The sequence below is a fragment of the Trichomycterus rosablanca genome, chromosome 1, assembly GCF_030014385.1.
Source record: "Trichomycterus rosablanca isolate fTriRos1 chromosome 1, fTriRos1.hap1, whole genome shotgun sequence".
Classification (NCBI taxonomy): domain Eukaryota; kingdom Metazoa; phylum Chordata; class Actinopteri; order Siluriformes; family Trichomycteridae; genus Trichomycterus; species Trichomycterus rosablanca.
In genome coordinates this window covers 11,219,244-11,245,971 of record NC_085988.1, presented here as the reverse complement: position 1 = coordinate 11,245,971, position 26,728 = coordinate 11,219,244, and the positions used below count along the sequence as shown (strand labels likewise).

Genomic DNA, 26,728 nt, shown 5'->3' with positions numbered 1-26,728 from the left:
AATATGACAGAAGACCAAATATGACAGAATCTGAGAATTAAAGACCAAATATGACAGAATCTGAGAATTAAAGACCAAATATGACAGAATATGAGAATTAAAGACCAAATATGACAGAATATGAGAATGAAAGACCAAATATGACAGAATATGAGAATAAAAGACCAAATATGACAGAATCTGAGAATTAAAGACCAAATATGACAGAAGACCAAATATGACAGAATATGTGAATTAAAGACCAAATATGACAGAATATGAGAATTAAAGACCAAATATGACAGAAGACCAAATATGACAGAATCTGAGAATTAAAGACCAAATATGACAGAATCTGAGAATAAAAGACCAAATATGACAGAATCTGAGAATTAAAGACCAAATATGACAGAATATGAGAATTAAAGACCAAATATGACAGAATATGAGAATGAAAGACCAAATATGACAGAATATGAGAATGAAAGACCAAATATGACAGAATATGAGAATTAAAGACCAAATATGACAGAATATGAGAATAAAAGACCAAATATGACAGAATATGAGAATAAAAGACCAAATATGACAGAATCTGAGAATTAAAGACCAAATATGACAGAATATGAGAATGAAAGACCAAATATGACAGAATCTGAGAATTAAAGACCAAATATGACAGAATATGAGAATGAAAGACCAAATATGACAGAATATGAGAATAAAAGACCAAATATGACAGAATCTGAGAATTAAAGACCAAATATGACAGAATATGAGAATTAAAGACCAAATATGACAGAATATGAGAATGAAAGACCAAATATGACAGAATATGAGAATTAAAGACCAAATATGACAGAATATGAGAATAAAAGACCAAATATGACAGAATATGAGAATAAAAGACCAAATATGACAGAATCTGAGAATTAAAGACCAAATATGACAGAAGACCAAATATGACAGAATCTGAGAATTAAATACCAAATATGACAGAATCTGAGAATTAAAAACCAAATATGACAGAATCTGAGAATTAAAGACCAAATATGACAGAAGACCAAATATGACAGAATCTGAGAATTAAAGACCAAATATGACAGAATCTGAGAATTAAAGACCAAATATGACAGAATCTGAGAATAAAAGACCAAATATGACAGAATATGAGAATTAAAGACCAAATATGACAGAATATGAGAATGAAAGACCAAATATGACAGAATATGAGAATAAAAGACCAAATATGACAGAATCTGAGAATTAAAGACCAAATATGACAGAAGACCAAATATGACAGAATATGTGAATTAAAGACCAAATATGACAGAATATGAGAATTAAAGACCAAATATGACAGAAGACCAAATATGACAGAATCTGAGAATTAAAGACCAAATATGACAGAATCTGAGAATAAAAGACCAAATATGACAGAATCTGAGAATTAAAGACCAAATATGACAGAATATGAGAATTAAAGACCAAATATGACAGAATATGAGAATGAAAGACCAAATATGACAGAATATGAGAATGAAAGACCAAATATGACAGAATATGAGAATTAAAGACCAAATATGACAGAATATGAGAATAAAAGACCAAATATGACAGAATATGAGAATAAAAGACCAAATATGACAGAATCTGAGAATTAAAGACCAAATATGACAGAATATGAGAATGAAAGACCAAATATGACAGAATCTGAGAATTAAAGACCAAATATGACAGAATATGAGAATGAAAGACCAAATATGACAGAATATGAGAATAAAAGACCAAATATGACAGAATCTGAGAATTAAAGACCAAATATGACAGAATATGAGAATTAAAGACCAAATATGACAGAATATGAGAATGAAAGACCAAATATGACAGAATATGAGAATTAAAGACCAAATATGACAGAATATGAGAATAAAAGACCAAATATGACAGAATATGAGAATAAAAGACCAAATATGACAGAATCTGAGAATTAAAGACCAAATATGACAGAATATGAGAATGAAAGACCAAATATGACAGAATCTGAGAATTAAAGACCAAATATGACAGAATATGAGAATAAAAGACCAAATATGACAGAATCTGAGAATTAAAGACCAAATATGACAGAATCTGAGAATTAAAGACCAAATATGACAGAATCTGAGAATTAAAGACCAAATATGACAGAATATGAGAATAAAAGACCAAATATGACAGAATCTGAGAATTAAAGACCAAATATGACAGAATATGAGAATAAAAGACCAAATATGACAGAATCTGAGAATTAAAGACCAAATATGACAGAATATGAGAATAAAAGACCAAATATGACAGAATCTGAGAATTAAAGACCAAATATGACAGAATCTGAGAATTAAAGACCAAATATGACAGAATCTGAGAATTAAAGACCAAATATGACAGAATATGAGAATGAAAGACCAAATATGACAGAATATGAGAATTAAAGACCAAATATGACAGAATATGAGAATAAAAGACCAAATATGACAGAATATGAGAATAAAAGACCAAATATGACAGAATCTGAGAATGAAAGACCAAATATGACAGAATATGAGAATAAAAGACCAAATATGACAGAATCTGAGAATAAAAGACCAAATATGACAGAATCTGAGAATAAAAGACCAAATATGACAGAATATGAGAATTAAAGACCAAATATGACAGAATATGAGAATGAAAGACCAAATATGACAGAATATGAGAATAAAAGACCAAATATGACAGAATATGAGAATAAAAGACCAAATATGACAGAATATGAGACAGAATATGAGAATTAAAGACAAAATATAGAACAGAATAAGATTATGTACATAAAATATTAGGTAGATTCAACTAGATTTGAGATAAATCAAGTTAAACGAGCCAAACCTGAGATTGATTGGAGCAAATACGAGACTCGTTTGCTTTTTAAAAGGTACTTTTAGAGCACCTTTGTCGCCCCCTTGTGTAATTACGCTTGAGAAATGTTACTGTTTATTGCCCCCCTCAATATTGAATGCAAATAGACCTCCGACCGGCCGATAGCACAACTGGGGATTCAAACCCTGGCCACTCAAGCGCCACAGAATTCATATTTATTAAAAGTCTTAGCCCATTACTTTAGATCTATTATTATTTTATTGCTTATGCATTACATGCAGTTGTGTGCAAAATTTTGAGCACCCCGGCCAAATACTATATGGGCAAAAGTATTGGGAAACCCCTATTTTTATCAGATGTATAAAATAAATTATGTAAAATAAATTATATGCCCCTAAATATGTGTCAACAGTTTTGGGAAATACTATTTCCTCCCCTTTATACAAATCATGCTCAATAAAGATGTGGTTTGGACTGACAAGTTTGTTGTGAAGAAACTATACAAAACCCAAAGACCTTTAACCCTGCTGAAAACCACCGGGATGATTTGAAAGCTGATTGCAAGAAAGGTCTTGGAGTGTCCAACAAGTTCCAAGGTGGTCCAACAAGGTGTCCGGATACTTTTGACCATATAGTGTGTTAGAAATAGGGATTTGGGCTGAGCATGGTACTCATGTGGCTTAATGATGGGTCCTGGGGTTTAAATCTTGGACTGGGCTAGCAAATACAGAAAACCAAGGCTGGGGGACTAAATCTACTGGGGGGGGGGAAATAGGACAGCTGCGGCAGGATGGGAATCCAGTCTAAAAACTGTGATCAAGATTAGATATGGAGATGAATTATCCACTGTGGCGCCCCTAACGGGAGCTGTCAAGGGGAATTATACATTCAGTAAATTGGGGACTGATATATTACTACTGAATATATATATATATATATATACATATATATATATATATATATATATATATATATATATATATATACTGTATATATATATATATATATATATATATATATATATATATACAGTACAGGCCAAAAGTTTGGACACACCAGTCAAATGTTTGGACACACCTTCTCTTCAATGTTTTTTCTTGATTATTTTTATTTTCTACATTGTAGATTAATACTGAAGACGTCCAAACTATGAAGAATTATGTAGTGAACCAAAAAGTGTTAAACAAACCAGAATATGTTTTATATTTTACCAACTCTACCTCTGCACAACCCAACTGATGGTCTCAAACACATTAAAAAAGCAACAAATTCCAAAAATTCACTCTAGACAAGGCGCAAACATTCATTGAAAACCATTCCAGGTGGAGACCTAATAAAGCTGGTTGAGAAAATTTCAAAGAGTGTGCAAATCTGTCATTAAAGCAAAAGATGCTACTTTGAAGAATCTAAAATATAAAACATATTCTGGTTTGTTTAACACTTTTTTGTTTACTACATAATTCCATATGTGTTCCTTCATAGTTTGGATGTCTTTAGTATTAATCTACAATGTAGAAAATTTTAAAAAATTAAGAAAAACCACAGGAATGAGAAGGTGTGTCCAAACTTTTGGCCTGTACTGTATATATATATATATATATATATATATATATATATATATACAGTGGAACCTTGACTTACGAGTTTAATTCGTTCCGTGACCAAGCTCGTAACTCAATTTGCTCGTATATCAAATCAAATTTTCCCATTGAAATCAATTGAAATGCTATTAATCCGTTCCAGCCCCCCAAAAACCACACATATTTTTTTTGTTACGTGTTTTTAAATAAGAAAAATGTACTTTATAAATAACAAATAATGTATAAAATGTATAAATAATAATACATAATAAAAGAGAATGTAAAGAAATAAACTGGTTTTATTACGTGTATTTACCTTAAAAATCAGATGAAGATGCTGGCGGAGGTGGAGATTGGCAGAGGAAGTTGGGGGAGTGTTTCATTTCGTGCTCTATCACTTAACTTACTCGCTACACACTTAATGCTGCAATACACAGTGGTATAAGTCCAACTTGGTATACGTCCTGTTTGGATGTGAAAAATTTAGCTTGGTATACGACCTTTATTTGGAATACGACTCACGTGCTAGTACTTGTACGGGACACAATCAGTCACGACACCACGCGCTACTCTTGTTTACCTATCGCGAGACAAAGCCACGAGCGTCATTACGCCAGTTGCTACCGTTCAGTAAACATCCCGCGCTATACTCTACAGCTATAACGCTGTATATAATTTTTTTACTTTACTTAATCTTATTCTTCACAGACTTTTGGCTTTTTCGTCACATTTTCCTCTCTTTCACTTGCTTGTACGGCAAAATAACCAGGTGAACTGAACTCAGCTGAGCTCGTAACTCAGATCTCGGCTCGTATCACAAAGCAAAAAATCCACCAAGTGACGGCTCGTATCTCGGAAAATTCGTAAGTTGGGTCACTCGTAAGTCGAGGTTCCACTGTATATATATATATATATATATATAGAGAGAGAGAGAGAGAGAGAGAGAGAGAGAGAGAGAGAGAGAGACAGAGACAGAGACAGAGATAGATACAGAGACAGAGATAGATACAGTATATAGATAATATTCAGATATGCTCACATTTAAATCCACATATGCAATTCAATACCTTTTCATAATATTAGAATCCATCAGTGTTCCCATCAGCTGCTAATATGGTTTGAAAGTTTGGGAATGCCTCCCATGTTCAATTCATGACTAAGTCCAAGGGTTCAATCCCTTTTTGGTGCTGAATTAACAGAATAGAATCCTGCTCACACCCAAATAAATTGTGCTCTTGACTTTATAGCACAGAAATAATGTGCACGCACACTTTGGCTGGAAGATGATTTTGCTTAGTATAGCCTAAAGATGGCAGCAGTGCTAAATAAATGCTAGCACAAAACTGGTACCCACGATCTCTGTGGTGGAAAAAACACTAATGCCATAGCCATTAATTGAACTTGAGGCCAAATTTAGCTGTGGGTGAGGGGGGTTGCAGTTCCTCCCATCAATAAGTAATAAGAATACGGGCATCTCATACCATTATGCAACGCTAACGAGTGAAATATGTTTGTTTATCATGTTAGAACAGTATATTGGGGGGAATATCGAGCATATCCAGATATTAGGGTTGACTATGTTTATTTAGCTATATTGGTACTAATTAACACAATTTCAGCTATTTAAATAGAAGTTTCTGTTTGGTTTGGACAGTTTAGCAGGCATAAACAGCCCCTGTGTTAGCTAAGCCTGCTAATAGTATTTGGCTAACATTTACATTTTCAGCATTTAGCTTTTATCCAAATCGCCTTACACGATGAGCAATTGAGGGTTAAGGGCCTTGCTCAGGGACCAAACAGTGACAACTTGGTGGTAGCGGGGCTTGAACCGGCAACCTTCTGTTTACTAGTCCAGTAACCGCTGAGCTATCACTGCCCTGCTAACAAAAACAGCTGTCAGTGATGTTCCTCCAGAACTCTGTTTGTTGCCACGTTGGATCCTAATCAACAGTCCAACCACAGACACTTACAGACACGCCAGCCAGTAATCCAGGATTAGTTTGAGTAATGTCAAGTCATGCTAGTTGTTGTCTAGCCTCCGTTTCCCAGCCAAATAGAGCTATGCAATAACATAGCATATATATATATAACATATATATCCTTTTGTCATGCTAATCGCTACTAAATTATTGAATTAATGTATTCTTATAGTAATTATATAATAAGGTGCTGAATTAGTATTCATAAAGTACTGAACTAAGGATCATAATATACTGGACTAGTAATTATAGGGACTAGGTACTGATGGTACTGGACTAGGTACTGATGGTACTGAACTAGTAATCATAAAGTACTAATCTAGTACTGGACTAGTAATCATAATAAGGTACTGAACTAGTAATCATAAGGTAATGTATTAGGTACTGATGGTACTGAACTAGTAATCATAAGGTACTGAACAAGTTCTGGACTAGTAATCATAAGGTACTGGACTAGTAATCATAAGGTACTGGATATGGAACTGATGGTACTGAACTAGTAATCATTGGATTATTAGGTTATTACTGAACAAGTTCTGGACTAGTAATCATAAGGTACTGGACTAGTAATCATAATTGGACTAGCAATCATAATGTACAGGGCTAGGTACTGGAGGTTACTACTGGACTAGTAATCATAAGGTACTGAACAAGTTCTGGACTAGTAATCAGAAGGTACTGAACTAGTAATCATAATGTACTGGGCTAGGTACTGAAGGTTACTACTGGACTAGTAATCATAAGGTACTGAACAAGTACTGGGCTAGTAATTATATAATAAGGTACTGAACTAGTAATCATAAAGTACTGGACTAGTTAACATAAAGTCACTAGGTTACTACTGAACTAGTAATCATAAGGTACTGAACAAGTTCTGGACTAGTAATCATAAGGTACTGGACTAGTAATCATAAGGTACTGGATATGGAACTGATGGTACTGAACTAGTAATCATTGGATTATTAGGTTATTACTGAACAAGTTCTGGACTAGTAATCATAAGGTACTGGACTAGTAATCATAATTGGACTAGCAATCATAATGTACAGGGCTAGGTACTGGAGGTTACTACTGGACTAGTAATCATAAGGTACTGAACAAGTTCTGGACTAGTAATCAGAAGGTACTGAACTAGTAATCATAATGTACTGGGCTAGGTACTGAAGGTTACTACTGGACTAGTAATCATAAGGTACTGAACAAGTACTGGGCTAGTAATTATATAATAAGGTACTGAACTAGTAATCATAAAGTACTGGACTAGTTAACATAAAGTCACTAGGTTACTACTGAACTAGTAATCATAAGGTACTGAACAAGTACTGGACTAGTAATCATAAAGTTACTAGGTTACTACTGAACTAGTAATCATAAGGTTTGATCAAGTCTTTTTGTTATGCTAACCGCTACTAAATTATTGAATTCATGTGTTTCAGCTATAACAGTTGCTAATAAATGTAATAAATCAAATATATAAAGGACGTTACATGCTTCCAACATTGTTGTGACGTGCAAATGCTTCTGAGTATCACATCATGTGTGTGGTGTTCTCACTTATTGTTTGGGATGATTTAGCAGTTTGATCTCACACCCAGAAGCATGTGACTCACATTGTTGATATACGTGTACTCGTTCTTTATGTAAAGTTTCTTTATTCACTCCCGGAGAAGCAAACAGTCGTACAACAGCGTTTCTGAAACTCACTAGCTGTTGGTCTTGTGATTAATGGCAATATGCTGATTGGATAAAAGAAATCGAGAGTCAAAATCTAAAGCTCTGGACTAGTAATCATAAAGGTACTGAACAAGTAATCATAAGGTACTGGACTAGAACTGGACTAGTAATTATAAGGTACTGAACTAGTACTGGACTAGTAATCATAAGTTACTGGACTAGTAATCATAAATTACTGGACGAGAACTGGATTAGTAATCATAAGGTACTGAACAAGTAATCATTAGGTACTGAACTATAACTGGACTAGTAATCATAAGGTACTGAACAAGTAATCATTAGGTACTGAACTATAACTGGACTAGTAATCATTAGGTACTGAACAAGAACTGGACTAGTAATCATAAGGTACTGAACTAGTAATAATAAAGTACTTGACTAGAACTGGATTAGTAATCACAATGTACTGTACTAGTAATAATAAGGTACTTGACAAGAAATGGATTAGTAATAATAAGGTCCTGGACTAGAACTGGACTAGTAATCATAAGGTACTTGACAAGGAACTAGTAATAATAAGGTACTTGACAAGAACTGGATTAGTAATCATAATGTACTGAACTACTAATAATAAGGTACTGATATGTACTAGTAATCCTAAATCACTGAACTAGAACTGGACTAGTAATGATAATGTACTGAACTAATAATCATAATTATAAGGTACTGGACTAGTAAAGCAGGATAACTAGTAATCTAGTATTCTAGTACTAGTAATCATAAGATTGCCGGTTCAAGCTTCACATTACCAAGTTGCCACAGTTGGGCCCTTGAGCAAGGCCCTTAATCCTCAGTTGCTCAAATTGTTATCAGTCATAATCATAAGTCCTAAATGTAAAAGATCTCTGCTGGTAAGAACAGGGTCTCAGACTCAGCACTGACCTAACTGGCCGTGACTCCAGTTAAACCAGTTCTTTAAAGACTGTTTACTGTTTACTGCCCTCGAGCACTGTGCTTCATCCCAGATCTTTTAATAAAAATTTGGCATGGCGTGTTCCCGACGGGCAGAGGCTCCACATTCATTCATTCATTGTCTGTTTTACCTGGTCAGGGTTGTGGTGGGTCCGATTTACTGGCCCAGTCCATCTCAGGGTAAACACACACACACACACACACACACACACACACACACACTGAGGTGTTGAGTATCCAAAATCTTGCAAGAATCTGGAATGTGTGAAGGTGATGCTGTAGGTGAGTGGAACCTTGTTCATATTCTCTCTGTGTGTCTCAGGCCACGCCCTGCAGTGCTACAAATGTGATCTGGGTCTGGGGTCTTTTTGCACCGCCAACAAAACCACATGCCAGGCTGGAGAGTCGTGCTTCAATGGAAATGGAACTGCAGGTAGAACCACCAAACACACACACACACACACACACTCACACACATACTACCATGATACGTCCAACACACACACACAGAGACACTCACTCACATACTACAATAATACATTCAACACACACTACTATAATACATCCAACACACACACTCACACACATACTACCATGATACATCCAACACACACACTCACACACATACTACCATGATACATCCAACACACACACAGACACACTCACTCACATACTACAATAATACATTCAACACACACACACACACACACACTACTATAATACATCCAACACACTCAAACTCAAAAGAAGCTTTATTGGCATGACAAATAATGACATTCGTATTGCCAAAGCAAGTTACAGAGAAATATTAACAATAAAAATAAGAAAGAACAAAAATATACAGAACAGTTACATGTGCAAAAATATAGAATAGAATAAAATATTAATAAAAACAGTGCAAAATAATAACAATAAAAAGTATAATATTTACAATAATGAGGTAGTAAAACAATCAGTTTGTGCGTGTGTGTGTGTGTGTGTGTGTATGTGTATGTGTGTGTGTGTGTGTGTGTGTGTGTATGAGACATGGTCACCCACTGTCCCTCACCTGGTGGCAGGTGTAAGTATAGAGTGCTGCTAGTGTGCAGCTCTCTCTGTGTTCCCCCAGTAAATGGGGCAGTTTGTCAGGGTCTGGGAGGGAGGTGAAGTTGGGGATGATGTTATTAAATTTAGGGAAGAATTGGGAGCGGACGTGGTGGTACTTGGTACACCGGGTGAGGAAGTGCAGCTCCGTCTCTACTGTACTGAGAGCGCTGTGCTGGCACAACCTCTCCTCCCGGGGCAGCCAGGACCGGGTGTGTCGCCCCGTCTCCACGGCCAGGTCGTGTGCGCTCAGTCTGTACCTCGTCAGGGTGTTTCTTAATTTAGGGTGGGATACTGTGCTCAGATAATCTGCTGCACTGTAGTGTCTGTTTAGGGCCAAATAACAAATAACAAACTGCATTTTACTCTGAGATTTAGTTTCAGTTTCCCAATAATTCAGATATTTAGTTCTGAGTCTTTGTGTAATTTGGTTTGTTCTAATTGGGTTTACAGATTTCTCCTGTTCCTGAGTCTTTATTGTGTTAGTGTGTGTTAGTGGTGTATCTGTGTGTGTTAGTGGTGTATCGGTGTGTGTTAGTGGTGTATGGGTGCAGTGACTCAGAACCAGTTGGATGAGGGGACTGGTATGTTTGCTCAGCTCTTGGTGTTTCAGGGCTTTATAATGATAAGTTTGGGGGTCGCTCTCATTTAGATGGTTCCAGAAGTTGATTGCTCTTCTCTGTATGTTTATAATTAGAGGAAATCGGCCTAATTCTGCCCTGCACGCATTGTTCGTGGTGTGTCTGTGTGTTCGTGGTGTGTTGGTGTGTGTTCGTGGTGTGTCTGTGCACCTTTAGGATGCTTTTACAGAACTCTTTGTGCAGGGTCTCTAATGGATGTTTGTCCCAATTACGGAATTGATGGTGTGTAAGCGAACCCCAAACTTCACTGCCATATAGAGCAATCGGTTCAATTATTGATTCAAAAATTTTAAGCCAAATTCTAATTGGAATTGCCGGGTTAAAGTTTCCTGTGGAACTGATGTTCAGTCCGAGGTAAGTATAATCTTTAGTGTGCTCAATTTCATGATGTCCTAATTTATATGTGTGTTTGGTTCCCTGAGATCTAGATCTTTTCTGGAAGGTCATAATTTTAGTCTTTTTGAGGTTGACGGTCAGGGCCCAGGTCAGACAGTACTGCTGCAGTACTAACACACACTAATACACTAATACACACACACTACCATGATAGACTCAAACCAGCACCATAAACACACTAATACACACACACACTAATACACACACACACACACTACCATGATAGACTCAAACCAGCACCATACACACACTAATACACACACACACACACACACACACACACACACACACACTACCATCATAGACTCAAACCAGCACCATACACACACTAATACATACACACACACACACACACACACACACACTACCATGATAGACTCAAACCAGCACCATACACACACTAATACACACACACTATTACACACCCATACACTACAATAATACACTCAAACCAGCACCATACACACACTAGATTAGATTAGATTAGATTCAACTTTATTGTCATTACACATGTACAAGTACAATGCAACGAAATGCGGTTTAGCATCTAACCAGAAGTGCAATAAGCAGAAAGTGCAGAATAAACAGTAATTTTGATATACATTATTTACAGTGGGTAAATAGTAGTGGTATAAACAGGATCTATAAACTATACTATAAACAAGATATGTAGCTGAAAAACAATATACATATTAAGGTGCAGATTAATATTAAGGTGCTATGCAGGTTAAAGTGATTAAGGTGCTATGCAGGTTGAAGTGATTAAGGTGCTATGGACACGATCAAGCAATGAGTACTTAAAAACATAATAAACAGATGTATACAGTATATATGAGATTTATGTACAATGAGGTATGTACCATTAAAATACAAAGCGGAAAAAGGATAAAAATAATAATGTTTGTAGTGCGGGGGGTGTGTGTGGGGGGGGGGGGGGGGGGTTGTTAACGGGGGACAGAGTTCAATATGGAGACAGCTCTGGGGAAAAAGCTGTTCCTCAATCTGGTAGTCCTTGTCCGGAGGCACCTGAAGCGCCTGCCAGAGGGCAGAAGGGCAAATAGTCTGTGTGCAGGGTGAGAGGAGTCCTTAAGAATGCTGCGAGCTCGACGCAGACAGCGTTTCCTCTGGACGTCCTCAATGGATGGAAGTGGAGTCCCTGTGATGCGCTGGGCCGTTTTTACCACTCGCTGCAGTGCCTTGCGGTTTGCAACAGTGCAGTTCCCATACCAGACTGTGATACTGCTGGTCAGGATACTTCCTATTGCACAGTGGTAAAAGTTCACCAGGATGGCCGAAGACAGGTGGTGTTTCCTGAGTGTCCTCAGGAAGAAGAGGCGCTGGTGAGCCTTCTTGGCCAAGCTGGAGGTGTTGGTGGTCCAGGACAGGTCCTCCGAAATGTGGGTCCCCAAAAACTTGAAGCTGGAGACGCGTTCAACAGCTATTCCGTCTATGTGGATGGGGTCATGCGTGCCTCCTCCTTCCCTCCTGAAGTTCACGATGAGCTCTTTGGTTTTGTTGTTGTTGAGGAGCAGGTTGTTGTCCTCACACCATGTGGCCAGATGCTGTACCTCCTCCCTGTAGGCTGTCTCATCGTTGTTACTGATGAGTCCAATCACCGTGGTGTCATCAGCAAACTTAATGATGGAGTTGGATCCATGCACAGGCCTGCAGTCGTGGGTAAAAAGGGAGTAGAGGAATGGGCTCAGCACACAGCCCTGTGGTACGCCTGTATTGAGTGAGATGGTGATGGAGTAGGTGTGTCCTGACCTAACATGCTGAGGTCTGTTGGTAAGAAAGTCCATAATCCAGTGACAAAGGGAGGTGTTAATACCCAGTTCTCCAAGTTTTGTGACTAACTTGGAAGGGATTACGGTATTAAATGCTGAGCTGAAGTCAACAAACAGCATTCGTGCGGATGTGTTGCTATTGTCCAGATGTGTAAGCACAGAGTGCAGCGCCATGGAGACAGCATCCTCTGTACACCTATTGCTGCGGTATGCAAACTGATGTGGGTCCAGTGTGGGTGGGAGACAGTTCTTCAGGTGTGCCAGGACCAGTCGCTCGAAGCACTTCATGACAATGGGTGTGAGTGCTACAGGGCGGTAGTCATTCAGGCACGTCGGGCTGGAGTGTTTCGGCACTGGTACGATGGAGGTGGATTTGAAGCAGGTAGGTACAGTTGCCTGGGTGAGAGACAGGTTGAAAATGTCCGTAAAAATTCCAGTCAGCTGCTCCGCACATGCTCTCAGCACTCGCCCAGGAATGCCGTCTGGACCAGCAGCTTTGCGTGCGTTGATCTGGCTCAGTGCAGTGTAGATGTCTGTGGAGGAGAGTGAGAGGGGCTGGTGGTCTGCAGAGAGTCTGGTCTGGGTAGCCGTCTCCCTGTTGTCTCTGTCAAAGCGAGCATAAAAGTCATTTAGCTCGTTCAGGAAGGAGACATCTGTAGTTACCGGGATGGAGTTGCTGGGCTTGTAGTTGCTGATGACCTGGATGCCCTGCCACATGCGTCGGGGGTCGGAGTTGAAGTGTTCCTCAACCTTTAGCTTGTAGCAGTGCTTGGCCTTTTTGATGCCCCTCCTCAGGTTTGCCCTGGATGTGCTGTAGGCCTGTGCATCACCTGTTCTGAAGGCGATGTTACGGGCTTTCAGCAGAAGACGCACCTCCTTATTCATCCATGGCTTCTGATTTGGGTACGTGGTGATCTGTTTTTGTGTGGTAACACTATCAGTGGTGGTTTTGATATAATCCAGCACAGAGGAGGTGTACGTGCACTGTTAGACATTTCAAAGGGTTTTTACAGTAACTTACTGGCAACACTGTTGCCAGTAAGTTACTGTAATTCAAATTTACAGTACCATAACTGTATTTTATTTTACAGTAACTTAATGTTACTGTAATTGCATTTTACAGTACCACCACAGTAAAAACTTAGGTTAACTGTACAATACTGTAATTATTTGTTAAATTTAATTTAAAAAATTTTTAAAATCTGTAAATTGTGCTTATTTGACTTATAACTTACACAATACTGCTATTTAATCCACACAGACAATTATTGCAACATATCAAATTCTTTATTTAAATCACTGCAAATGCTTAAAGCACTTTCAACAAAAACGTGTACAAGTACAGAATTTCCTTAAAAACATTCTTACTTTAATCCATGCAACTTTCAAAATACATTTAAAACAACACATTTAAAATAACACAATGTGCATTAACATAACATGTACAAAATTCATGTTAATTCATATTACAGAAAAACACTTTCACTGTTAAATAATTCAGTATTGAATGCATAGTACAACAATGAACAATGAATCTAGATAAAGTTACATTAGAAATAACACATGAGCTTCAGAAATGCAGGGTTACAGAAACACAGTAGTTTTGGTATAAAACTCCACTCAACACTGTGGACTCACATACCCGACTTAACATGAAATGAACCTAGGTGTTCCTATAGGTAGACCCTGGGTAGCAAACGCAGTGAGGTAAACCACTTCTCAACCTGGAACCTGCCTTGTTCTTTTCCATTAACAATCCATTCAGCATTGTTCACCTGTAATCACAGAAAGATCATCTTTAACAGTTCTATGCAATTCAATACAGTATCCTCAAAATAAATCTAATCTTTCTGAAAATTACAATGTTTTGTAAGGATCCTGTGGTGACTGTTAAACAACAGCGTCGCAGGAGATTAGCTACTATGCTAGCGCTGTCGTGTCGTAAATTTCACCTAACCTGACTAACTTAGCTTTTAAACATGAAACTCACAGTCATTTGTAAAATGGAACGTTTACTTGTTTTACTTTGGAAAAAAGTTGCCCACAAGTAATGCTAACGCTCCTATAGTGCACAACAGTCCCGATAACCGTGACTATTTTTAATTTATTGTCCTAACTGTCGTAGACTCTTTACCTTTATTTTTTGCTGGTTCCCAGTTTTGGTGTAAAAAATCCTCTTCAAGAGTCTCAGCACCCCTGCTGCTCCACTGCTGCTCCATCCATCATAGCCGAACTGTTTCTGTGTGCGTGCCTCTCCTAAACTCCTTCCCGCAAAACCTGAGATAATGTGGTGGTTCCGAAGCTGAACCGTTAGGCAAACAACATCAGTTCAAAACTCTCACAGCTGAAAATTAGGTTGAATCTTGTCAATAAAATCGTTTGGCGCCAAAGGTAATTACAGTAATTTACCTCAATGTCAAAAATACAGTAAATCTCTGTATTCAGTATTTGGCATCAGGCAAAATTGTCATGATGCAGTGGAAAATACTGTTATGTACTGTAAAACCTATTTACAGTATTTTACTGTGTGGTATGTGGTTAATAACTGTAGAAATTACAGAAATGTCTAACAGTGTGTCGATATCCGTGTGAGAGCCACAAGTAGCCTGTGAAGCAAACATACTCCAGTCCGTGTGTTGGGACCTGTCCTGAAGTACAGCGTCTGTCCCCGCTGGCCACACCTTGATGGTTGATGTTGATGGCTTCACACGTTGGATAAGTGGAGAGTACTTAGGAATGAGAAACAAAGAAAGATGGTCTGACTGTCCCAGGTGGGGGAGGGGGGTCGCAGTGTAAGCTCCAGAAATGTTTGTATAAACATGATCCAAAGTTTTGTTTCCTCTTGTATTGCAGGAAACATGCTGGTGGAATTTTGGCAGTGCTGTCTTTAAGTTTGAGTGATTAAAATCACCTGCAACTATAAATGCAGCCTCTGGGTGCGCAGTCTGTTGTTTGCTGATGGCTGAATAAAGTTCGTTTATAGCAAGCTTGGCATTAGCATCCGGGGGGATATAGGCTGCGGTTATAATAGTAGAAGTGAACTCCCTAGGCAGATAGAAAGGTCTACACTTCACCATGAGATATTCTATGTTAGCCGAGCAGTGTTTCCCAACAGTGACAAAGTTCGTGCACCAAGCTTTGTTAATATAAATGCACAGTCCACCGCCTACATACACACACACACACACACACACACACACACACACTACCATGATAGACTCAAACCAGCACCATACACACACTAATACACACCCATACACTACAATAATAGACTCAAACCAGCACCATACACACACTAATACACACACACACACTAATACACACCCATACACTACAATAATACACTCAAACCAGCACCATACACACACTAATACACACCCATACACTACAATAATAGACTCAAACCAGCACCATACACACACTAATACATACACACACACTAATACACACCCATACACTACAATAATACACTCAAACCAGCACCATACACACACTAATACATACACACACACTAATACACACCCATACACTACAATAATACACTCAAACCAGCACCATACACACACTAATACACACACACTAATACACACCCATACACTACAATAATAGACTCAAACCAGCACCATACACACACTAATACACACACACACTAATACACACCCATACACTACAATAATACACTCAAACCAGCACCATACACACACTAATACACACACACACTAATACACACCTATACATTACAATAATACACTCAAACCAGTACCATACACACACTAATACACACACACTACCATGATAGGCAAGGCAAGGCAAGTTTATTTGTATAGCACCTTTCATACACAGTGGCAATTCAAAGTGCTTTACATAAGGAAAAATTAAAAGCAAGTCAAGTCAAGTCAACTTTATTTATATAGCGCTTTTTACAATAGACATTGTCTCAAAGCAACTTTACAAAATCCAGGACCAATAGATACAAAAATCCCTGTTTAAAGCATTAAAACATTCCTGAGATCTAGAACCTCAGAAAGACTTCTTGCAAACATTTAGTTACAATTAAGAACATGTAATTCAAACAAGAGAGATAAGCAATTAAGAACATGAAAACTAAAGGAAAATATAGTAAAATATACCCTACAGTTTAGAGAATATAAAATTAAAACAAGAGAGATACACATTATTATAAGTGATTAATTATACTGCAGTAATATCTACAAACACTCATACAGTACTATAAAAAAATTATTAAGAGCATGAAAAACTAAAAGAAATACGGTAAAATGAGGGTAATAGCAAAAATTTCGAGCTCAATCATAGGCACAAGAAAAAAGAAAAGTTTTTAACCTGGATTTAAACATTTCTACATTTGAGGAACATCTAATATCTCCTGGCAGTCTGTTCCAGTTCTATGCAGCCCAACAGCTAAATGCTGCTTCACCATGTTTAGTTTGGACTCTGGGCTCAACTAGCTGACCTGAGTCCATGGATCTAAGAGATCTACTGGGTTTATAATCTCTAAACATTTCTGAGATGTATTCTGGGCCGAACCCATTCAGTGATTTATAGACCAGTAGCAGCACTTTAAATTCTGTAACTAACTGGAAGCCAGTGTAGAGATTTTAGAACTGGAGTGATGTGCTCAGTTCTCTTCGTCTTAGTTAAAACTCTAGCAGCAGCGTTCTGAATGAGCTGTAACTGTTTAATGGTCTTTTTGGGAAGTCCAGTTAAGAGACCATTACAATAGTCCACCCTACTGGAGATAAAAGCATGGATCTTGGAGGTTTATAAATGGTTAAAAATATAATTTTGGGAGTACCCTTCAAAATAAAACAGAGGTATTTAAAAGACATAAAATTGCCAAGTACAGTCTCTTTGCACTGGAATACATCTTTAAATAAGGCAGCTACTCCTCCATCTTTCCTACCTCTTCGACACACATTCATAGAACTGAAGTTTGCTGGTGCTGTTTCATTAAGAACAGTAGCACTGCTGCCTTCTGCTAACCATGTTTCAGTTAGAAACAGAAAATCTAAACTGTAGGATAGAATTATGTCATTCACTAAAAATGATTTGTTGGCTAGAGATCTAACATTAAGCAGAGCTAGCTTTAAAGGAACCACAGGAGCCCCTGGGGCAGCCCGAGGTTGTCGTGGTACAGGTAAGAGGTTAGACTGGTTGACTTGATATGCTGAATGCGTTCTATTCTTTCTATTTCTAATCAACACAGGAATAGAAAACAGGCATACTGGGTCCAAGCTTACTCTCCAAACTGTTGTCAGTATCATATCTGCTATAGCAAGGACCCTGAACACATCACAACGAGTTATCATTGTTTTGTATTCTGCAGCCGCTATCAGTAGCACTCGCTGAACATTCTGAACTCTGTACAGCCAGAGTAGATGAAGTACAAGGCTGCTGCTGACGGTGCTGAAGTGGCCTCAGAGAACGGGGGGGAAGGGGGGGAAGCGGGGGAAGGGCTGCCCTGGGCTTTTTGGGTGAAACCTGTGGACTGGCTGAGATGGAGTGTGAGAATTTAGTCCCAACACACACCAGTTTCTCCATTTTCTCTGTGAAATCCATATGTGGGGGTGATGCTGTTGAGATAGAGAAGTTGGAGGATGACTGTGATGTCTCTGCTGTTGACTGCTGTGTCACTGCCTGATGGTGAAGGTCGTAATAGCTTTCATCAAGAGTCAGAAACTCAGCCTGAGCTGTGTTCTCCAGTGATGGGGATTGTATGTTTGATGGTCCTTCATGGTTGAAAGCAGGTGAGGGAGGTTGAGGATGCACGTATTGTGTCGAGTCAGTCCAAGAAGCAGATGGGTGGCGAAGAGCAAAATGGAGGTTGTCCTTTAGTGCCTTCACTCCAGTCTTGCTTAGGTGTGTACAGTTGTGTGTGAGTGTGTTGGATGTATTATGGTAGTGTCAGCACACACCCATACACTACAATAATACACTCAAACCAGCACCACACACACACTACCATGATAGACTCAGCACACACCCATACACTACAATAATAAACCAGCACCATACACACACTAATACATACACACACACATTAATATACACACAGACACTACCATGATAGACTCAGCACACACTCACACACTACCATAATACATCCAACACACTCACACACTACCACAATACACTCAAACCAGCACCATACACGCACTAATACATATACACCAGTGGCGGCTGCTGGTCTTTCAAAGAGGGGAAGCTCATTGTCGGCTTACATCATAAAATTTGTCAATTTATTTATACATAAATTCTGCCCTCTGTTACTTTTCAAGCAAATACCAAGAAATGGGTTGCAGTTTGTCTTTCGACTTCACTCGCAAAATCCACGATGTGACTGAAGCTCCCAGTGATTAAGTGACGTGTAGATGGGATTCAGCCTTTCGACTGATCCTCCAATCATCTTGCAGAAGCCCCGCGTCCAGACCCACCCACAGCTCCATTCACCCCCAGAGACGCTCAGCGTCCAGGGGCGGGACAAAATAGTGGCATTTATCCAATGACGGCGAGTTTCGAAGCAATGAAAAAAAAAAGTTCCATGCAGCCCCGTTGAAGTGAATAGATGCTCAGCTTCTACGGGTAAATGCACTGACGCTCCGGGAAAGTATGAGAAGTTTGAGTCAGTGGATCTGTGATAAGTAGCTGATTCTGAACGAACTCGTCTTCCAGATGAACGTGTTCTAACGCATAAATGTTAACACAACTGTACATGTTTGACCATTTAATTTTTGACATTTTAGGGGAAGCTGAGCTTCCAGCACCATACACACACACACACACACACACACACACACACTAATATACACACACACACTCACTACCATAATACATTCAAATCAGCACCACACACACTAATACATACACACACACACTACCATAATACATCCAACACACACTCACTCACACACTGACACAATAATACACGCAAACCAGCACCATACACACTCACACATACACTTACACACACACTAATACACACTACCATGATACATTCAACACACACACACACACTCACACCCTACCATAATACATCCAACACACACTCACTCACACACTGACACAATAATACACGCAAACCAGCACCATACACACTCACACATACACTTACACACACACTAATACACACTACCATGATACATTCAACACACACACACACACTCACACCCTACCATAATACATCCAACACACACTCACTCACACACTGACACAATAATACACGCAAACCAGCACCATACACACTCACACATACACTTACACACACACTAATACACACTACCATGATACATTCAACACACACACACACACTCACACCCTACCATAATACATCCAACACACACTCACTCACACACTGACACAATAATACACGCAAACCAGCACCATACACACTCACACATACACTTACACACACACTAATACACACTACCATGATACATTCAACACACACACACACACTCACACCCTACCATAATACATCCAACACACACTCACTCACACACTGACACAATAATACACGCAAACCAGCACCATACACACTCACACATACACTTACACACACACTAATACACACTACCATGATACATTCAACACACACACACACACTCACACCCTACCATAATACATCCAACACACACTCACTCACACACTGACACAATAATACACGCAAACCAGCACCATACACACTCACACATACACTTACACACACACTAATACACACTACCATGATACATTCAACACACACACACACACACACACTCTTTGTGCCCTGCTGTAACAGTTCTCTGTGTTGTGGTGTGTGTTTATTCTTAGCTGGTGTGATTAAGTTTACTCAGAAGGGCTGCCTGGCCGTGGCCGACTGCAACAAGACCTCCAACTTTACCCTGCCGGGGAGCAGCGACACCACCATCTACCAAATGTATAAGACCTGCTGCTCCACTGATCTGTGCAACGGCGACACACTCACACCCCTCAACAACACACTCAAACCCCTCAACAACACACTCACACCCCTCAACAACACACTCACACCCCTCAACAACACACTCACACCCCTCAACAACACACACACACCCCTCACCAACACACTCACACTCACCATCGGCTCACTGGTCTCACTCCTGCTCGCCAAGATGCTGATGTAAAGAACTCACACACTCACCTCACCAACACACACACCCCTCACTAACACACTCACACACTCGTATCAATATCCTCGTATTTTCTTTCATTATTTGATCCTGTTTAGACATATGTGAATAGTTGGAGTTTTTCTTCCTTTCTGCCTTTTTTGTGCTACAAATGTAAAATTAAGAGGTTTTTATTTTTTATTTATTAATTTTCTGTATTGCGTAAAGACGAATCACACACACACACACACACACACACACACACACACACAGTTTTTGGTTTTGTATTCGCCTCGACTTTTACTTTTTGTAAAAAGAAATGCACCAAGTCGTGACAGGTCTCAGATTCTTCTGTATCTTTATTCGTCATGTGAAATGTCAGTAATGAACGAATCCTCTCCACCCTGCTGTTGTGTTACGTTTTTATCAATAACTGTACACACACACACACACACACACACACACACACACGTGTTTATCACTGTATAGTGTTCTAATTAAACTGGGATTCTGAACTGGAAACTGGAAATGTGTGTGATTATAAAATAAAATAAAATAAAGTCTCTTCTAAATTTCTCCTGATGTCTGTTTTACCACCGCTTTATCCTGGTCAGGGTCATAGTGGGTCCAATTTATTGGGCAAAAGGTAGGAAACACCTTGGACAGGTCGCCAGTCCATCACACATACAAATACTTTACTGGTTTGTTCTTTTGAGCACAGACTATACAGAGATGATCACGTGTGTAGAGAAACACACTTTTACACTGATTATGGAATCATCAAAAGAAGAAAATACACTCAATACATAAACACACACATCAAACATTGGGGACGGCACAGTGGCTAAGTGGGTACTACTGTCGTCTCACAGCAAGAAGGACCTGGGTTCGATCCCCAGGTGGGGCGGTCCGGGTCCTTTCTGTGTGGAGTTTGCAAGTTCTCCTCGTGTCTGCGTGGGTTTACTCCGGGTGCTCCGGTTTCCTCCCACAGTCCAAAGACGTGCAAGTGAGGTGAATTGGCAATACTAAATTGTCCATGACTGTGTTTGTTATAACCTTGTGGACTGATGAGTCATGGGTAATGAGTAACTACTGTTCCTGTCATCAATGTAATCAAACGTGTGGAGCATGATGTTAAAGTCCTAATAAACAAACAAAAAAACATCAAACATTGGCTGCGTCTGAAATCGCATACTTCCATACTGCATCAGCAGCCATTTTTGAGTATGCGAACACAGTACACTGAGGTCTGATAATCTAGCCCATAATTTAACTGAAGCTGCAAAGGCATTCGAAGTGGACGAAGAAAGATGGCGGAAAGCGGAGAATCAGGAGAGTAGGACAAAAATTGAAGTCAAAGTGAACTTTATTGTCATTCAGACTTTACAACTAGGAGTGCAGCTGTGTCTGATCCACTCATACCAGCACAACACACACTAACACACCACCACCATGTCAGTGTCACTGCATTGCTGAGAATCATCCACCACTTAAATAATACCTGCTCTGTGGTGGTCCTGTGGGGGTCCTGACCATTGAAGAACAGGGTGAAAGGGGGCTAACAAAGCATGCAGAGAAACAGATGGCCTACAGTCAGTAATTGTAGAACTACAAAGTGCTTCTTTATGGTAAGTGGAGCTAATAAAATGGAAAGTGAGTGTAGGGTTTTAATGTTATGGCTGATCGGTGTATACACGTTGAGTAAAAAATATTGCACATAATTAGCAGTGGTGAGGCTATTGTTATTACAGTGTAACTGTAACTGTAAACATGCCACCAATGAAGTAATAAATAAAATGCCTGGTGTTAAATACTGAGTTATTGCACAGAATAAAATGTGTTTAGACAGACTGTAAGTGTGTCCAGGTGTGTTGTGTGTGCTGTTAAAGGGAGTTGAGTAGTCTGGTGGCTTGTAGAAAGAAGTCTGGCAGTCCAGCATCGCATGCTGCAGTAGTGTTCAGCCAGAGGGCAGAAGGGTGAACAGTCCATAGGCCGAGTGTGTGGGGGTCAATAACTATCCTGGTGGCTCTTCTAAGTCAGTGTTATGATGTGTGTGTTAAAATTTTATGATTAAAGAAGTACAACCCTAAATAACGTTATAAGTAGCTTTGTGGAGAGTTTTGTCTGATTTTAAAACGTTATAATTGAGGCGATGAGACGTCATGCATCACGTGACGTTGGTGAGATGGTGGACGTAGTACGTCTGAGGATGTGTGCTTACTGTACTGATAGAGGGTGTGTTCGAAAAGCTAGTGAGCTCTTTACATAGGCGCATGTTACGTCATCCTGTGCGCACTCCCGAGAAGGAGGCTGTTCGAAATCCTAGATGACTTAATATCCTTACTACTGAGGCATCTTCATATTTTAATGTTATTTTGGCTCAAGAACGAGTGAGCGTCCGAGAACCAATTAAATTCGTAAGTGAAGGGTCTACTGTACTGCTTTACCTAACGAGCAGTGCGCACTGCCTCTAATTAAGTACATACTGTTTAAGTATGTGATTTCAGACGCAGCCGTTGTCAGCACACTACAGCACAGAAAAGTCTCTGACACTAGCAATCCTACAGTAATTCAGTTAGCAATCGCTTAGTCAAACTGTCCAAAATGCAATTTCCCTCTAGGGTCAATAAAGTATTCGGATTCTGATTCTGATGTGGAAGTGTAAAGCAGCTAAAAACACGACTCGGGTAACTGAGTTTGGAAAACTAACAACCAATTCTGTGGAGGTGGGGGGGGAGGAGCAAAACACGGAGGAGAATTTTTGTCTTTGAGACAGATCATGAAGCCTCGCACCCTCGCTGGATGTTCTAGGTTTATGAGTGTGGTGCCCATGTGGCACAGCTGGATATTCCGCTAGCACACCAACACCGAGATTCTGAACTCCTGGGTTCGAAACTCGGTGTTGCCACTGATCGGCTGGGTGCCATCTGGTGGGCATAATTGGCCGTGCCTGCAAAAGATACTAACTGGCCACCGTATCTGCAGGGTGGGGTATCTATCTTTAGACCATGGGTGTGTTGGGTGGGTCTTCATACGCTGTGTAAGGATCCTGATTGCCGGAAACGCTGTGAGTCTCTTATGTAGGAATCCAGCAGTGACTGATGTGAAGATGAACCAGATGCTTTCTGAGAGTGTACGTGCTAGTCTGAGGTCCTACGTGTCATATGTGAAGTGAAGATCGACAGTGCAGTGCTGGCTTCAGGCACCAATGGCTCATAATCGGCGTTCCAATTCATCCCAAAAGTGTTCGATAAGGCAGAGGTCAGGGCTGTGTGCAGGCCACTGGAGTTCCTTCTAACCATACTTTAGTGTACAGAGGCGTAGTCATGCTGGAACAGGAAAGGGCCTTCCCTAAACTGTTGTCACTAATCGCATCTATGTTTCAGAATATACACTATGTGGACAAAAGTATTGGAACACCCCGTCTAATGATTGAACTCATGTGTTTCAGCCACAACAGTTGCTAACAGATGTAATAAATCAATTATATAAAGAAACAACAGTTTAGGGAAGGTCCTTTCCTGTTCCAGCTTGATTTAAAGAAACTCCAGTGTCCTGCACAGACTTCTGAGCTCTTCGGAATGAACCAGAGCATCAACATCAGTACCCAGCCATACAAACACTGTCATCTTTTGACTGAATGGGCATAAATTCCCACACACTGTAAAAAATAGAACTTCAGAATTAGTTATCGCTACTTGAAATAGTAAGTTGGTTACTTAATTCAATGAGTTAAAAGTTTACCTAACTCAAAATGTATTGTTGTGCTTAACATTTAACAGAAAATACGCAAAACTTGAAAAATCGAGTTGAGAAAAATTAAGATATTGCGTGTTGCTGAAGAGCAAGCCGCGCATGCGCTTTGTCTGCTTTGCGCATGCTCTTTGAGCATCGGTCAGAACGCGGGAGCGACAGTTATTTTTTTTATGCACCGGTTAGAAGTCTCGGCTTGGCTGAATACTGAAGTAAGTTAATAGTTCATGAAATGTTTTTAAGTTAATGAATGAATGAATGAATGAATGAATGAAAGTACAGATTGTTTTTTGCAGTACTAAGTAACTGTAGCGGCTTTACGGGGGAGTTGTGCTAAACTTTTAGCTTTAATGTTAGCTCTTTTACCTTGTGAGGTTTACTAGCTCAGCTAATTTTGTTTTATTTACACCATGCAATGTAAAATCTGCTCGTTTACGAGCCAATCCACAAATGTGATGTAGCAATGTGTCACGATTTGAGCCTCTGTGTGTGCTCCTGAGGTGCCACGCCCCCCTCACCATGAGCTCACTCAGTCTCCTGATTGGCTCCCTGAGCTAATCAGCCTCAGCTGCTCCTAATCAGGGACGGTTTAAAAGGAGAGCTGAGGAACAGACTGGCAGGGGTTATTTGGTTTATTTTGGTTTATTTTGGTTTATTTTGGTTTATTTTGGTTTATTTTGGTTTATTTTGGTTTATTTTGGTTTGCTTCGCGTCGTATGTTTAGCCCATGTTCCTAGCTTATGTTTAGCCTTTGTGCCTAGCCTATGTTTAGCCTATGTTACCTACGATGTTCTTAGTTTATGCTCATGTCAAGTCATGTTAAGTTTATGCTCATGTCAAGTCATGTTAGTAGTTTATGCTCATGTCAAGTCATGTTAGTGGTTTATGCTCATGTCAAGTCATGTTAGTAGTTTATGCTCATGTCAAGTCATGTTAGTGGTTTATGCTCATGTCAAGTCATGTTAGTGGTTTATGCTCATGTCAAGTCATGTTAGTGGTTTATGCTCATGTCAAGTCATGTTAGTAGTTTATGCTCATGTCAAGTCATGTTAGTGGTTTATGCTCATGTCAAGTCATGTTAGTGGTTTATGCTCATGTCAAGTCATGTTAGTGGTTTATGCTCATGTCAAGTCATGTTAGTGGTTTATGCTCATGTCAAGTCATGTTAGTGGTTTATGCTCATGTCAAGTCATGTTAGTGGTTTATGCTCATGTCAAGTCATGTTAGTGGTTTATGCTCATGTCAAGTCATGTTAGTGGTTTATGCTCATGTCAAGTCATGTTAGTGGTTTATGCTCATGTCAAGTCATGTTAGTGGTTTATGCTCATGTCAAGTCATGTTAGTGGTTTATGCTCATGTCAAGTCATGTTAGTGGTTTATGCTCATGTCAAGTCATGTTAGTGGTTTATGCTCATGTCAAGTCATGTTAGTGGTTTATGCTCATGTCAAGTCATGTTAGTGGTTTATGCTCATGTCAAGTCATGTTAGTGGTTTATGCTCATGTCAAGTCATGTTAGTGGTTTATGCTCATGTCAAGTCATGTTAGTGGTTTATGCTCATGTCAAGTCATGTTAGTGGTTTATGCTCATGTCAAGTCATGTTAGTGGTTTATGCTCATGTCAAGTCATGTTAGTGGTTTATGCTCATGTCAAGTCATGTTAGTGGTTTATGCTCATGTCAAGTCATGGTAAATAGCACTGGTCTTTATTAATAAATATAGTAGTAGACATCTCTGCGTGTGTGTCCGCCATCTTTGTCTCGGTCCCTTGACCCCGCGTGACATAATAACCCCTCAAATAAAAGGACACAGCGAGATGTATCTTGCTCAAGTTTTCCCGGAGT

General features: G+C 39.3%; 1 protein-coding gene across 1 annotated transcript; it reads left to right on the top strand.

Moving 5' to 3' along the window:
- The first annotated feature begins 9,156 nt into the window (after window positions 1–9,156).
- LOC134301824 (prostate stem cell antigen-like) lies at window positions 9,157–21,688 on the top strand. The gene is made up of 3 exons (XM_062987115.1): window positions 9,157–9,180; window positions 9,365–9,515; window positions 20,817–21,688. Exons 1-3 carry the CDS (start codon window positions 9,157–9,159, stop codon window positions 21,146–21,148), a joined length of 507 nt encoding a protein of 168 aa, XP_062843185.1. The 3' UTR covers window positions 21,149–21,688.
- Window positions 21,689–26,728: the final 5,040 nt, after the last annotated feature.